The following is a 16,766-nucleotide window of genomic DNA, read 5'->3' on the forward strand; positions in this document are numbered from 1 at the left end:
CACCTAGTAAGGCTTTAACAATGCATAGCAGATTCGTGCTAATTCTAGCAACATTTTTTTTCTCAAAAACTGAGTCAAGTCTACTCCATAAATGAATGGGAGGATGCTTAAAGACACAGATGATGCTGAAAATGTTGTTGATTCAGCAAATGAAACATGCTGATCCACAAAGCAATGACCAACACAACAGACAGATCAATGAAGGCCAAACAACACAGAATATTGTTATTTTTTATTTATTTTTCCAGATGTTTATCCAAGCTTTTCAGCAAGTTCACAAAAAGTCTAGCTTTGAATCTGAATGATTTGGTATTACTTTTAGCACAGTGGATTACATACACAGATGAATAAATGCTCAACTGTAAGTTCGCACTTTAAGGATCTTTGGAAAATTGTGCATTAATGGGGTCCAGTAAATAGAGATTTACTGCATTCCTTCAGTTAAAATTCTGACAAAGTAAACTTAAGCTTTCAGATATGTTCGTCATATTGCTATTTTTCTCATGTTTTGTGGTTCTCATAAACCACAGAAACTAGCCTAGGTTTGATTGTTCATTTTAACTGCATATATCATACAGTAGGAAAGAAGGAGCTGGAAGTCTCATTCCCATCAAATTGGCCAAAATAGGTATTATCATATAACAGGAGATACTAGAATTAATTCTAGTTTATTAGATTACAGCTCTTGTGGCTAACTTAAGTTGCTTCAATAAATATTTGATTTGATATAAAATTATTTAAACCAATTCTATCTTTTGTTTTAGTATTCATATCTAATCTTCCTTTAGAAGAGAAGAATTCACTCACAGCCATGTCTTTCCTCCTAAGATCCCATTTTTACTGCTTAAATCCAGAATACATTCTTCTGAGAACTATCAGAAAGGGTTCCGTAAAATACTGGGTGGGTCAAAAAGTGCAGGAGGGCTTTGAAATAACAAAGATGTTCATTATGTTTAAGAAAAAATGCCTTTTTTCTAATCTGAAAATTGATAGGCTTGCAGACTTTATCTCAAACACAAGCAATATAGCTTCTCAACTTTTCTACCTAAATTTTTGCTAAATAGTGCCAATGGTATGAGAGAGATGAACACCTCATCAGGTAATATCAGACTGAAACCACCAGTTCATTTTTACCTATGCTAGTGAAAAGTTGGTGAAACACCAGTTAACTTAGCACAACCAATGGTTGGTTTGGACTTTTTATATCCTCAAAGTCTTTTCTTACAAAGCTTCTGGAACAGTTGGACCTTAACAATAAAGCAGTCCTCTATCCAAAATTCTTAAGACTGAGGTAAAGGACACATTTTTGGTTAAAAATGTGAATTATGAAGAATGGCCTTCCTTTTTAAGTGTTTTGCAATTGCTAGCCTTCGACAGCATCATGGTAATTACTGAAAAGATAAAAAAAAAAATTTTGGGTACACTTGTATCACGGGCAATCAAAAATATAAAGCTAATACTGTGTTCATGGGGCGGTAACTACAACACTGAATCAAACACTGCTATAAAATGTAAGATTCCAGGGATCTGCTGATGAAGCTTGTTAAGATTTTTTTCCTTTTGAAGATACTAGAGATTGTTTCTATAAGATTTTGAATATTATGAGAAATGTTTTTCATTAGCCCTCCTCTTCCCTCCTTAGTCACAAGAGTTACCTTTTTCTTGAATATGTGTGTGTGCGGCATTGATTTTTACCTGAAGAAATGCAGATTTGAGGCTGTCCCAGTATAAGGAACCATGTCTGTTTTCAGTCATCTAAGGTTGCTGAGTTACAGTTTTACTGTTCACATAAAACCAAATCTCTCCACATCTGCTATAAGTCTTGGTTCGCATACAAAAGCCCAACACAATGCCTCCACAGAGAGAAGGCAGCCTCAGACCTCTGGAGCTGTTTACTGCTCTCAAATAATGTAGCCAGAGTCACGGGGGACACGTCAGAGGACAGAACATGACCCCTTTTCAGCAGATTTGAAATAAGGCCTCTGATTTTGATTGCAGCTTAATTTCCAGTCAAGAACTTCACTACAAGACACAAGCTAAAATTTTGTCTATAAGCTAGCTAAAAATATCTGTGATTTCTACAGTCAAATTATTTGCATATTTTTTAATAATTAAGCTTCAATGCACAAAATCTATCTATATTCCTTAGGTGGATATTCCACAGAAAAGCACTAATTTTAGTAAATATCCCAAGTGTCAGAAAGGCTAGGGAAATACTGCCAATCAATTAATTTGATGTGATTCCATTGCATAAGTAGATAGAGGTGATATAGTGAATAATTTCAAATTAAATGTTTTTTCAGTATCACTGTATCAACTCATACAATTCATTTAGTTCCTTACATTTAGCAGAAGTAGGGTACATTTTCCATATGCCATTTATAAACAACATACACAGTTAATTTTATTCCTTACTGGAAAGTACCCTGGTCTATTTACAAATTAATTTGGGAAGTGACACCATGAGAGTTAGCTGTATCTGGTGCGCCTGACACACAGCATGAAAGGAAGGATGAACAGGCAGGATTCTGCATTTGGCATTTCAGAATTAGGGGAGGTAACGTTTCCAGTTATATACATTTAAAATAATTTCTGAGAAGACATGCTGAACTTAAGCATTTAGCTAAATACATCTATAGCCCTGTATTATTCTATCAGTTGTTTTCCACAGCATCATTCATTCTTTTGTTAAAAGTTTGCTCCTTAGTAGTATTTATCTTACTTGGAAAAATTATAGGTCTAGGAAAGAGCTTTATTTTGTTATACTAATTTATATAACTACTTCCTTGTGCGGTGGTACTAAAGCAGTAGAACTTTTTCATAACAGAAAGGAAAGTTCATTAGAAAAACACTGAAAGTGTACAACTGGAAATAAAAACAAAGCATAAAAACATAGCATTTAATACTAGATGAGCTTTCAACTGAAAATATAATAGAAAGAAAAAAACTCCCAGACCCTGCCATATTACTATCAGACCAACTTGAAAGGCACTGAGAATTGAACTGCACAACTCATATCCATACCTGTGAGAGTAACAACCATAATCAGATACAATCATCCAAGGCAGAATATGGCACTATGTAGTCCATTAGGCATTTCTGGTACATATGGCAGTCTTATATGTTCTTAGGATAAACTGGAAATGTTATCTAAATATACAAAGGTTCAAAACAGGCAAAATATTTCTGTGAAAAAAATTCAATTAACACCATATGAAGACAAGCAGTTCTGAAACAAGGCATGACATATAGGACATTTTTGGCACAGGAAAATGTTATCACATCTAAACAGACACTTTTAAAATTAATCCAGTAGACACATAAAGGAGTAGTGGTGGCAGAGGCAATGGGATAGGGGTGAATATCAAATACTTGGTTTTGAGCTTACTAGCTGAAGTCTGTGTTTCATAAATCAGACAAAAACTGAAGCAATCAAACCCATTTCGGAGGCAAGAAAGCACCTATTGAGATGATCCAACCTACTTCCAGGAATTCTTGGGGGCTGACACATGCAGACCGAAGAATCTGTCCGGTATCACCTCAATGCCCGAGGTTGTCTAAAGCTTTCCATTAGCAAACGCTGCCTCCTGGAACTGAGGGACAAATGTTTTGAAATATGCCCTAGTGAAAAGAGAAAGTTCATGGTTAGGAAAGAATAAACTTAGAACATGGTGGGTGTATGCACGTAGCTATGATTTTACAAAGAGAAGCATAAAGTTATCGTGTTCAGTCCATTGTTAGTTCTCAAAAATGGGTAGTTTTTTTTGTGAGTTTTTAATACACAGCAGATCTGTATACTTCAGCCTTCTAGATCCAGTAGTATTACTTGTACTGGTGTTCTCACCACAAAGAGCATGTCACGCTGCTTAATGGGGTCAACATCAGTAACTTGACACTGAGAGAGGAATGGCCTGAACTACCTTCCATATTTTATCCAATGCAAAGTTGCAGAGATAAACAGTATTATATACGTATGGCACCAAAGGTCTAAAGACAGGCAAGTCAGTGGAACAGAAAAATCATCAGGGAAAGTCAGAATACTTGAAGGACATAAGCTCTTATTTACCTCCTTAGAGAAACCTTGATGTAATACAGAATCACTGTTGATGGCAGCCGTTTACAAAAGATGTAGCTAATTTTCTGTAGTGCGTAAATACTAACACTTTGGATGAACTCTAATTCCTTTTATTAGACTCTGAAATTCAGAATGTTATTCTATACATTAAGACATGTTTTGTATATTTTGGATCTTAGTCTATCTCCTTAGCAAAGCATGGAGTGACTCGTAAGTCCATAAAATGAGTTGATTCTAAGCATCCAACGTTGAGTTTGAACTGCACCTTTGAGTTTACTGCACTGCAAGATGCAGCTGTGTATTAAACAGATCTTATGTGTTCCAATGATATCATTTATTTGCAAGGTATATTAGAAGTTGCTTCAGAATTCTGTCCTGTGTTATCTTTGCCTACTCCTTTCTGTACACTGAACTTTCAACTTTCAGTTTCTCTACTTTTCTTTTTTTCCCTACTAAAAATCACTGGTCTTTGTAAATTTCTACGCAAGGAGAACACCCCCCGACTCCAACCATGTCAGAAAAATTAAAGTGAGAACAGTTGCAGCTACATTCATTATGGTACCAGTCTCTCTGCTAGTATACCTCCTCACACAAACATATGCTGACAATCTTCACAATCAATCAAGATATGTATTGCATAATTTGGGTAGAAGTTCTGGCAATTACTGAACATCAATTACACCTTCTCACACCTAAAAATGTTGTAAGATCACAAAAGAGGAAGTTCCCCTCCTCTTTGTGATGTTATGCCTAATAAATTAATTAAAAGATTGCTACAGTCAGCTTTTGTGCAAAATCTGTAAAGACACATGAGACGCTGTCCAAAGGTTAAGAGCATTTCCTGACTGGGGAATTGAGCCTAGAAATGGCTCAATTTTCCTAGAAATGGAAAAAAAATGAGGGACAACCAGTAAATGTGTTCCATAGCATACACAGATTCTGATATGTATTTATAGAATACACTTGGATTTATTGAATCAAAGTTCAAAAGCTAGCCCTCATAAATTATGCCCACAAAAGTGATTGTTCATACTGGCACATGTGCATACATAAACTAGCTAAGAAGGTATGTATATCATCTGATTCTCACAAGTGAATAAAATTTTTGTATTTGTGTTTTTATAGCATATGTTTGAAATTGTGGTCTATTACAGTATGTCCCAGTCAGCTCTGCATCATTCTGCTTCCTCATCAAACATCCCTTGCACACTGTCATCCACAGGATCTATCATCCTTTTATTTCTCCTTGCATTATCCATCCCAAAATTTAATTAAATTTCCTCTGCTTGCTTATTTTAAGTACCCTCTTTCTTCCCCTTTGATAGCTTCTCTGTAGACTCTTTCATGTCAGTGCTCTTCTTCTTAACTTGATAAATGTTACTTAGAACTTCCCTCTTACATTTTCCTAAACTGTAAAAAGTCTTAATTATTAAATTGAACATAAGCAGAAGTACTTTTCTGCATTTGGTTTCTCTTCTGAAACATCTTTCATAGCGTTTCTGTGCTTTGTATGAATACTACATTTATTGTGTTACATTTCAGTCACCTTTCTGTTAGGCAAATTCCAAAACCAAATGCTTCTGACACCACACACACACACACACACACACACACACACCATCTTTATCCACATCAGTATCCTTTCTTTTCACTGATCCCTTTAGTGCAGCTTGTATTCTTTGCTGCAATACTAAATCAAACTCCTCCTTACAATCTGATCAAATGTACTATTTCAAAGAGGATCTTATTTCACCGTTAGTTCATATAAACCTCTTGTAGATGTTCCATATGCTACAAAAATTATTTTAGTACTTCATAATTTGTAAATGCCTTTTTTTCTTTCTGTACTATAAAGTACATGCTTGAGTTTCTCCTTATCACTTGTGGTCTTGTCCAGAATGAGGTAAGTGTAATACCAAATATTCACCCAGAATATGTTCCTCTACTTTGCCTACCACCCCACACTTCCCAGTGTCTGAGATTAAAGAAATTATGGATCATCACACTCCTAGCTCTTGCTGAAAGAAAAAAAAAAAAAGACTCTGCAAAGGGATTCAAAGAAGAATATACTTGGTAGAACTGTATTAGCTATAGCATATTTAATAGACTGTAAAGGAAAGTTGGGGAAGTAGGAGAAGGTAGGTTAAACTGCTTTGATATTAATGAACACCACATGTAGGGAGAGAATGGCCAGTGTTAGAAATTTTACAAAAGTAACATGATTTATTTTGAATCTCTGTATTAAGGAGTAGCTCAAGAAGGAGAGACATTACTTATTATTACAGCCTGTTCGGACTTTTTTTAATCAGATGCTTTTTCAATGGAAAAACATGTTTTTGCAAAGTTGAATATATTTTTATGGAAATGCTACTGACTTTGTAATGGGAAAAGAAGGAAAAGATGACGTGCCTTGGTTTGGGCTGACCTGCATAGAGACATTTTGGTTTGTAAGGCCCTGGTACATCACAGGAGTCAAAAAGTATAAGCATAATAGCAGAAGTAGTCTAGTCCAAGAACCCATGGCAAGAATGATGGGATAAATCATTAAAACTTCTGCTTCCAGGAGGCATTATGCTACTGTTGGCAGATGCACTACAGTGTCACATTAACTACATTTTTTCACATTTTTCAAGCAAACTTTTTTCAAATTTTTTTCTTTTCATCTGAAGTTTGGGATAAACCATATGTCAAAATATTTGAATTTCCTGTGAAATGGAAATTCTGACTTTTCTCTTAACTACAGAGATTATTCGTAGAGGAGGAACAGAAAAAGCACCTATTACTGGCTGACAGTGGACAAGTTTCATCTACCAACTGGCATCGAGTTTAATGAATATATTATTCCACGATAGGATAAACAGGACCATGAAATGGATTAATTATTTTACAATTATTTTATACAAAATAACTTTAAAAGAATTGTAAGCAAATTTTCTAAAGGACAAAACTTTTCTACAGAATAAATGGCATGGGCCTCTTTCACACGGAATACTATCCCTTTTATAAACTTTAAGTTTTAAAATGATAGAAACACTTAAACACTCTAGCATCCTGCACATACACACACAGAGCAACTCTGAATGTTAAACTTTCATATAAGTTTGTAAAACAAACTTTTGAAAAAGATTAATTTCTCACATCCTATACACCTAAACTTATCCATGTGAATTTATATGTCAAAAGAACTTTGACCTGTGCCATGTCACTGAACATAATGTAAAAATCTCTCAACATTTTGTTTCAGACACTTTGCTACATGATACCCTCAAACATCTCAGAAGTGCTTTGAAATTATTATTTTAACATCCACTAGGTCAGTTTTTCAGCTCTAGTCAAGAGTTATCAAAAATAATTCAGTAATTTAGGTACCTGTTGAATCACACTGAAGATGCAGAAAGCAAACTCTGCTGCTTGATATGTTGTATCACACTGAAGAGAGCAGTTTTTGATCAATGTTTTTTCTCCTTTCTGGGAAAAAAATGAGTTCCTTCCTTCTCCTGCTTTACTCTAGCCTGTTCTCAGTGGGTCTGTGTCACAGTGACCTTACACAAAACTAAGAACAACTGCATAAAATGCTCCTTCGAGTACGGAGAAACTGGTTTGTACAAAGTCCACAGATACTCTTCACACGAGTGTTGAGTACGACGGCTCTGCATCCCTCTCACAATGGTTTAGATCTTAGCTTAAACACAGTGTAAAGAGTTGCTTTCTTTTCAGCTTAGAGTGGGTGCCAATCTTCATACAGGCACATGTCTATCTCTTTGTTAAGTGTCTTACTGTAAGAATCTATTGTTTTTTGTCTACTTGTTTTTGTTCCCTCAAATGGTCATTTTCCAAGTTCAAGGTAGTAAGCTATAGGGTTTCTATGGAAATTTTTCTTCAGCACTCCAGAAAACAACACATTTCTCTGTGGTTAACCACTATATATACTTGATATGGCACATTGAATTTCAGGTGCTCAAGGACATATGCTGAGAGTAAAGCACTTATCTTTCCTTCACCTTATTATCCAGTGGTAAGAAAGTCTTGCTATTGCAAATGGTAAGCATCTAAAAGAAGGTAGAATTGGATCATTCTTTGTTTACGTGTTTTCAGTATAAAACACTGACTGTGGTACAAGGTCTCAAGAAGCCTATGTATATTGATACATGTCTAAATGCAAGGTGTGGGCTTAGGGTGCTTAAAACATACTGGACTCAGAATTCACATGCTTTTGTGAAATTTCATTCCAAGTGTAATGTTTTTCAGTATAACTCAGTGTTGGATTTTTAAAATGTAGTTGGTAGAAAATCTACATTGACCATCTGATAATACCTGTTGGTCTTTAGATTCCAATGCTGAAAATTCTCTCCAAAGATTTTAAACTATGTAGCTGTGATCTGCCATCAAATACCACTTTGTATATTTATTGTGAAAGCATTCTACCATTGTAATGCATTTATGTTCTCTTGCTATTGAATCTTTGCTTGATTAGTGGTACAGCTAAACTATTCAATAGTACCCTTATTACTGCCTGTTGTGTAACAGCGCTAAAAGAGTTGCATAGGTGTTTCCATTTCTCGTAAAACCTCGATGTGGGAAATTCTGAGCAGAACATCAAGATTCAAACTCTGTGAGGAAAAAGTTGTATAAAATGCCATACCAATCTCATTTCTGTTCTTTGCGTCTGGGACAAGGATATTCATCACAGAGTGATGAATCACCTTCCTAAGTCATTCACAAAACAAACTCCTCTTTTCAAGAGTGCTTTGATGCCAAGTTTTCCAGCACTCTCATCTCAAAATCATCCATGTTAGTCCTATTTGCAGTAGTTCCAAGTGCCTTTTCCATCAAGAGATGATTTGAGGAAAAGGAAGGGGATGAAATAATCCTGATGACCAATACCAAGTACAGATTTAGCTACAAAGCAACATGTCCACTGCCAGCACTGCGTATTCTATCTGTGCACATTCTTCACTGGCAAATAAAGCCCTTGAGCAAAAATCTTGATCTTTCCAAAGACAGACGGGCTGTTGTTACCTTCTCTTACCTTATCAAACATTTGTATTGTGTTCCTTCTCATCAAATGACAGCCTCAAGTTATTGTACTTGGATTTTTCCTACTACTGATTTTGAGAGCAAATTCTATTCTTAAATGTTGTCCATTATTTCAAAATTTTAACTCATCCTTTTCTGAAAGTTTTAGTATCTACTGTGACTACGTTTTAACATCTTTAAATTTTGAAAGTATTAGGTTCTGTTTCTAGCACATCCTTAATGTATTCAAAATTATATTAGCTAGTACATTTAATAAATACACCCCTTTTCCCCTAGTCTTAGCAAGGCCTATAGGAAAAAGTGGAGTTTTTTTCGTTAACCTTTTCAAACTAATATATCTGACTAGGGCAAGTACTCCTACAGTGATGGGGATCTCTGAACAGTTTTGCGTAACATTTTCCAGGCTTCTGGAGTAGGGTCTGTAGCTAAGACACCCTTCTCCTCAGCAATCCTCCGCTGTCTGAATTGTCCAGTACAATTTACAGTGAATATATGTTAGAATATTCTGCAACTGCTGTTAATTGCTTGGGGAAGGGGGTGAGGACTGAATCATACCCCCTTCAGCTGTACTGAATACAGCTGAGAATCTCAGGCATTTACCCCAACTACTGTACTGTTTAGACGATTTGTGTCTTTCTGATTTGCATCAGTTTGCATCTCTCCTTTCTCTCCTTCTGCACTATAAAGGAACTGTTGCAAGACATTTACAAGTTTCTTCAAATCCACAGAATCCTGACAAAAAAAATCCAGGCCAAAGATGACTGATTCTTCATAAATTAGTTAGAATAGCAGCGTTCTACCCTCTTCCAGTTAAATTAGGTGAAAACAGGAACTAAGGAGGTCGTAGGTCAGAGTAAAGGACGGCCTGAGGCTTCTTGATGTCTTTGACCTATTCCTCTCAGACTAGTATTATTATGCTGACACGTTGCAATAAAATCTTGTTATATAAATTATTTCAACAGCATAGCCATATTAGAATTATAAAAGAGCTTCTTCAAGCTTTATCAACATCACTTGATTATTCACTTTTTTCAGTACCAAGTATTTGCACGCAGTATATACACACGTGTAGTGTGCCTTTGTATTTTTATTTTCCTGTTGCAACTTGTTTTGACACAATGAAAACTTGTTTTGAAAATACTCAACGCCCACAACAATCCCTTTTCAGGTCCCAGGCAATAGGATTTGTCCTCTCCTGACTATACAGGCACAGTTAGCTGGCTGTTTTTTTGGAACCCTAATAATTAACCTTCTGTGTAGAAGATATATATCAGAACTCTCCAAATGATAGGATTTGCTGTTTGTTTATAACAGAGCAAAGCCAAAGATGCTAACATCTTTTTTTAATAAAACCTCCCTTCTTTTTAAATTCCATTTGTCAGGAGCTATTTTGTTAAACAGTATTGATGATGTTGAATTAAAGGAACTTAGAGTAACGAATTGTTATATTTATTGCACTAGTGGGTTTGTATTTAGGTCACATTTCCTAAGAGTGCTCATTAGATCTTTAACAGGTGGTTATATTCTTCCTGCTGTATCTCTATGGCTTGCATTTAACAATGACTCAGATTAAAAGAATTCAAAGCTACTGAAAAACCATTCTTTCCATACACTTCATACCAATATTCTAGGCATAGTTAGTTTTTTCATTGTAAACTCAGATCTGAGACATTTAAACATTTTTGTTATTTTTACTATATATAATACATTAAAAACATATTTTACTTGGACGAACCATGTTATGGTGTCTATTTATTTGCAAGCACTTCACAGCATTCCTCACAAGGCTAAAGATACATTAGCACTCATGATAGAAGGAACAATAAAGTCTCCTTGTTTTCTTGCAACAGTGGGGTAATAGATGATTAATTTGATGCTAGACATTTTATGACACAGCTATTAGGAGAAAATGACTGTTAAAACAAATTATCTTACTCTGCAGCTCTAAGATACTAAAACATTTTAAGTGATAACTATTTCTCAGCAGAATGACTTTTGGATGCATAGTTTGAATCACAGTATAACAGGCAGACCCACAAAATGGATACCTTCCAAATGGCAAAGACTCAGAAACTAATAAAAATCAGGCCTATTATGGCTAAGCTAGACATTCAAAAGGCAACAGAAATTCTAAACCATAATTTGAAAATCACAAAAACTGTTATCCATGCATGGCAGCAGAACAATAAAGGTACCTTCCAGGATTCCTTTATCACTTCAAATGTACATATGGATACTTGGAATGTGTTCATGTTTCTGAATTAAGCTTCTCGATGGTATGCTTTTCGGGATGTGGTTTATAATTTCCTTACTAGGCAGCTTTATCTATAGCAAATATTTTGCTTTTATGTGAAACATGATGTCTATAGTTCTCCATTTTAGACATCTCCAAAATTGGCAATGTAAAGCACACATTCAAAGTGTTTATACAACAGCAAAACAATAGTTCTTAAATTACACTACTGTAACTAGCTAAACACTCAAATGTACAAAAGATTCAGTGCACAATGCCATTATGCTGCCAGCAATTTTTTCCAGGTGCCAAATAGATTCATCAAATAATCCCTCTTCCTGCTCTAATATTTCTACCTTTCTACCTTTTCTCCCTCCCAGTCCACTTCCTTTCACTGTGATTTACCTACAGAGTCTAGTAAACTTCCTACGTCCACTTCTACCTGTCAGTCTATAGAAAGGCACTGTGCAAGTCAGTTTGATGGGCATGACAGTAATCAAGCATCAATAGAGTTAGGGGTCTGCAGTAGGCAGCTGTCGAAATACACTTTTAAAAAAGTATTATTGCCTTCAGCTCATTTCATAATATTGCACGACAGAAAATAGTCTTCAAAATTACAAACAAAACAAAACGTGCTACCAAAACTGTAACAGGAAATAAAAGTACTAGAACTGAAACTAAACACATCTGAAGTCTAAACTTTAAATTTCACTCACTTCAGAAAGCTGTTTTCTGTATTTTACTAAGAACGCCTTTTTCCCCCAGAACTTCTTGTTGGAGTTATTACAAGTTCTAATTCAAGTCACATAGAAAGGTGCAAGAAATAGTTATATTTAGACACATTTTTCAATGGTTTGCTGATTACAGAAATAACAGGTGGCTTTACTCCATATGAAGCAATCAGAAATAAGAATTAAATTTTAATTTGGTAATACATTCCATTTGGGTCTCTGTTCCAAGAACTAAGATATTGATTCATTTTTATAAATAAAGCCAAGAATTCAACATAGCTCTGCTGTAAAAATTAAGATGACTTTGCTTCCTAACTTACCATAAAGCAAAACGAATCTCAACAACCTGTTCAAATAACAAAACAACCATAAATATAATAAAGTAACTAAAGAAAAAATATGAAGGAAAGGGGTTCTAGGGAACTGAGATGGAGTCAAGACTGTAGATCATGATGCACATTGACAAACAACATTTATGTTAAAGAAACAGCATAAATAGGGCCACTGCTTTCCCGAAGATGATAATTTTGGTTCCAAGAAAATACATGTTCCCCAAGGCATGGGCCTTCACTGACAATTGCAGAAGTAACAGCTGCTGGACATAATTAACGTCCACAGATCACGGCCAGATTGAAAGCAGTAACTACAAAAGAAACCTTTTTGAATCATCTGGAAATCAAGATTTTGGGATTTACTCTCCTGTAGATTTTTGATATAGTTATTTGTGAATTTACAAAAGTATATTGCACAAAATACCCTACAGACACAGTGACTCTAAGTGTCCCAAAACATACATAGCAGAACAAACATCTATTTTGAAAGGTTTATCAATGCCTTCTGCTTGCCAGTTCAAGGGATATTTCACTTCCTTCACCTTCTCCACAATGTACATAAATAGACTTGCTTCATCAGATGAAGGCTTGCGGTCTTAGATCATAGCAATTTTGTTTCTGCTTTTTCAACTTCCATTTTCCCCCCAGGGATTACTCAGTGCCTGGGGTACCAAGCGTCTGCAGCGACGGCAGGCACTGGAAGCTATCTGTCACAACACCATCGTTCCATTTCCTTGCCAGTGGATCATGAGAAGGATATTCCAAGGTCATCATGGAAAAATTCAGTCTTTGTATAGTCTTTTTAAATACAACGCTAACTCACAAGAAATTTCCAGTCCTATGAGCTGCACTGTGACAAGCCTGCTCTATTTTTCCTATTTGCTGAAGTGCCATAACCATATTTTTCCACTTCAGGTAAAGGTTAACTTCTTAAAGAGATACTGTTTATTCAAGACATTTCTTATTTCCTCCTACCTAGGCTACATAAGTGCACACTGAACTGTACTACTGCAGAGCAGTAAATTATTTAGTGGATTTGAAGGAGAGAGTTGATGCCAGACAAGAAGCAACTAAGAATCTTTTCTAAGTATAAAAGGCAGGGCAATAAATGAGGTGAAATGAGGGGGGAAAGTAGGGACAATATAAGTGGTAGGAGAAAGCACAAAAGACTGGACAAGAACCCATTCAGAAGCAAGGCTTGTAAGGAAAGAAGACAAGCGCAGAGATTCAAGAAGAGAGGAGATCAGAGAAGTAATAATAGAATTTGAACGATCTTTAAAACATTATTGAATCCCTTAATCGTACTTCAGAGGCTGGAAAAACTTATCATCCTCCCCAAAAATGAAAAGTTTCACCACAGATGCATCCATAATGAGTCTGAAAACCAGCATCCCTGAAAACCAAGTTTGCTCACAGGTGAAAGTAGCAATTTCATCATGCCATACACTTTGCTTTGCCAGATCGCTTATCGAAGGGGCCAAAGGCAACATACCAAAACAGAAGAGTCCTGTTTGGATATTCATTAGGACAAACCAGTCAGAAGGAAAGGAATGAGATGCCATACATCTGTGATTATATAAGACACATTGAAGAAGTTCCTTCTCTTCTCTATTTGCAAGATATGTGTTTGCAAGTAAGGGGAAATTCTCAAAAGGTCAGAGATGTCTCCAAATGAGGAAAACCAGACAGGAACAAACTCTGAAAACTTATATGTAAAAACAGAGTAACACAGATAAAAAATGAGTTTGAGGAACAATTTGATAAATGTATAAAAACTACTAACACACACTTACTAATTTAGCATTGGTTAAGAAACAAAATGCCATGACTGCCAGCTAACTCTCCCTCCCCCAAACTTGTCAAACAGTACCAAAGCCAAACAAAAAATAAAAGAAATGCCCAGAAGTAATAAAGCCGTAAAGAAAAACTAAAATCATTTTTGCATGACCTTCACCATGGAGGTGCTTCAAGAGTTTGCCATACCAGAACCCTTCTTTAAAATGGACTTACTGAAAGGTCTGACTAAAGTAGAAATGTCAGCCAAAAAGGTAAAGAACAAATCAACAAGATACACACTAACAAATCAGCTGGCCCAGATGACTTAAATGCCCAAAAGTTCTAAAGAAACTCAACTGTGAAAAGTTAAACTCTCAAATAGCCTGTAACCTCTTGCTTAAAACAGGCAGGTACCAGAGAAATATGATGTCAATTAGGAAAAAAAGAAAGAAAAAAAAAGAGAGGGAGGAAAAAGGGACAGGCAGACCAGTAAACATCCATACTTTACAAATTGGTAGAAACTATAGTAAGAAACGGAGTTAGTGGACTTGAATAAATAAGACATATTGGGGAGGAGTCAGCATGGCTTTTGTAATGAAAACTCATTCTTCACAAATCTCTTATTATTTTCTGAAGGTACAAAAAAACACGTGGACAAGAAAGATCCTAGTGACACACTGCTTGGCTTTCCACAGGCATTTGGAAAAGCTTTTCAAAGGTTTTTTAAAAAATTGAGTTGCCGTAATAGGAGAAAAGGTCCATGACTGGTAGGTCAAGGTATCAAAAAAAGATAGGAATGAACCATGAATGTAAACAGGGGGAAATCACCAGCAGGAATTGCACAGAAATCGTATTTTGACCTGTGTTGTTCAACATATTCCTACACGATCTGCAAAAGGGAGCAAAAGAAGATGGCAAAGTTTGCTAATAATAATGATTTAGTCAAGGAAGGAAAATGAGAGCCAATTATGAGGAACTGTAGACAGTCATTACAATACTGAGAGATTGCCTGATGAAATAGCAGGTGAAAAGTCAATATTGACAAAAATAAAAGGGAGGTATGTGACACAAACATCTTAATTTTACATACACAAAAAACATGGGCTCTGAAAGACTGATATTAAGGAAATCTTGATGTTAAAATGTCAGTGTACAGCAGAAGGCAGAAAAGCAAACCAAACATTATTAGAAGCAGAATAAAGCGTTAACCAGACAATACCACTATGTCACCATATAAATACATGGTGAACATATCATGAAAATCATGCAGAGTTCCTTACCTCAGAAAGAATATGATAGAAACGGTAAAGGCATAAAGAAGTGGGACAAGGGTGATCTGAAATATGGAAAGCCTTCTTTAGAAGGAGGGAGTGAACAGACTATGAGAAAGGGTGACAGAGGAGATGTGAAAAGGTCTATAAAATCATAAACATTATGGAGGAGATGAGAAGGGATTTATTGTTTGCTGTCTCTTCTAATACAAGAGCTAGGGGGCAACAACTGGAGCTATCAGGAGTTAGAAATGTAAAAAGACAACAAAGCTAGTTCTTCACACAATATATAGTTCATCTGTGCAATCCCTTGCCACAAAAAAGGTTAAAAATGTACTCGAGTTCAAAAACAATTAGTCAAACAGAAGAAAAGCCAATCAGTGCTATTTAGTATAAACATACCAATTCTAGACGTAGCAATTCCTGAAGATGGTAGAATATGCCAGGAAAATATCATTACATGCTTGTCCATGCTCTTCCATAGGCATCAGCTACTGACTATTGATAGAGACACGGTACTGGGCTAAATGCTCAGTTGGACCTAGTATGACTGTTCTTTGTGTTTAACAGAAAGAACTGTAAATATTCCTGAAGACAAGACAATGTGGCCTACCTACTGTCTTTACTTAACTGCTTGTTTTGTAATTGATCAAGTCACAGTATTAGATCTGGGCTAAAACTCAGCTCCTTCCAAATGCATAGCTTTCTCTCCATCCTTCTCTCAAAAGCAAAGGAGGATATTTTTTGTATCAGGTCTCAACTATAACACCATGCTCTAATACAGATTTAGCAACTTTGATAAATGCATAATGGAGTTCTCTAAAGAAGCCAGACCAGTCAGTGGATCACAGTATTTTTAGAACAACACCTAATCCTGGTCATCTAAGAAACACCTACATTAAATTCTAGTCGTTAATACTATAAAGCAGCTGTTTACCAGCAAAGTGCTGTCATATTCCACTTCTACCAAACTCCTCCAACCTATTCTGTGCATTTCTCTTGTCAATGTATGACAGAATCCTTTTTTGCAGAAAGAATATTTACTATATACTTAAATATACATATGAACAGATCACCCTCCTATATAATGTCTATATAAACACACACACAAAATATTAGCCCAACAGATACTTCATTTTTGCGCACTTCTATAGCACCTACATTCTTCATCTTTAAATACTTGTTTTTCTTTTCCCATAGTCAAAGCTTTAATGAGAAGTGACCAGAAACAAGTACCCCAGCCATTCTGTCTTGGCTGAAATCCATATAATGCATGACAGCACTGAAGATCCCTGGCAGGCACCTGTCAGA

General features: G+C 35.8%; 1 protein-coding gene across 3 annotated transcripts in view; it reads right to left on the reverse strand.

Annotated features, from left to right (window-relative positions):
• Nucleotides 1-217: 217 nt before the first annotated feature.
• The window catches only part of BABAM2 (BRISC and BRCA1 A complex member 2), a 189,327-nt gene continuing 172,778 nt past the window's right edge, over nt 218-16,766 (reverse strand). For all 3 annotated transcript variants that reach the window (XM_067293178.1, XM_067293177.1, XM_013943835.2), the window contains exon 12: nt 218-3,621. In XM_067293178.1, coding sequence (XP_067149279.1) covers nt 3,558-3,621 — 64 coding nt within the window. In that variant the 3' untranslated portion in view covers nt 218-3,557. The remainder of the gene's footprint in view (nt 3,622-16,766) is intronic.

Source organism: Apteryx mantelli, chromosome 3 (assembly GCF_036417845.1).
Source record: "Apteryx mantelli isolate bAptMan1 chromosome 3, bAptMan1.hap1, whole genome shotgun sequence".
Taxonomy (NCBI): domain Eukaryota; kingdom Metazoa; phylum Chordata; class Aves; order Apterygiformes; family Apterygidae; genus Apteryx; species Apteryx mantelli.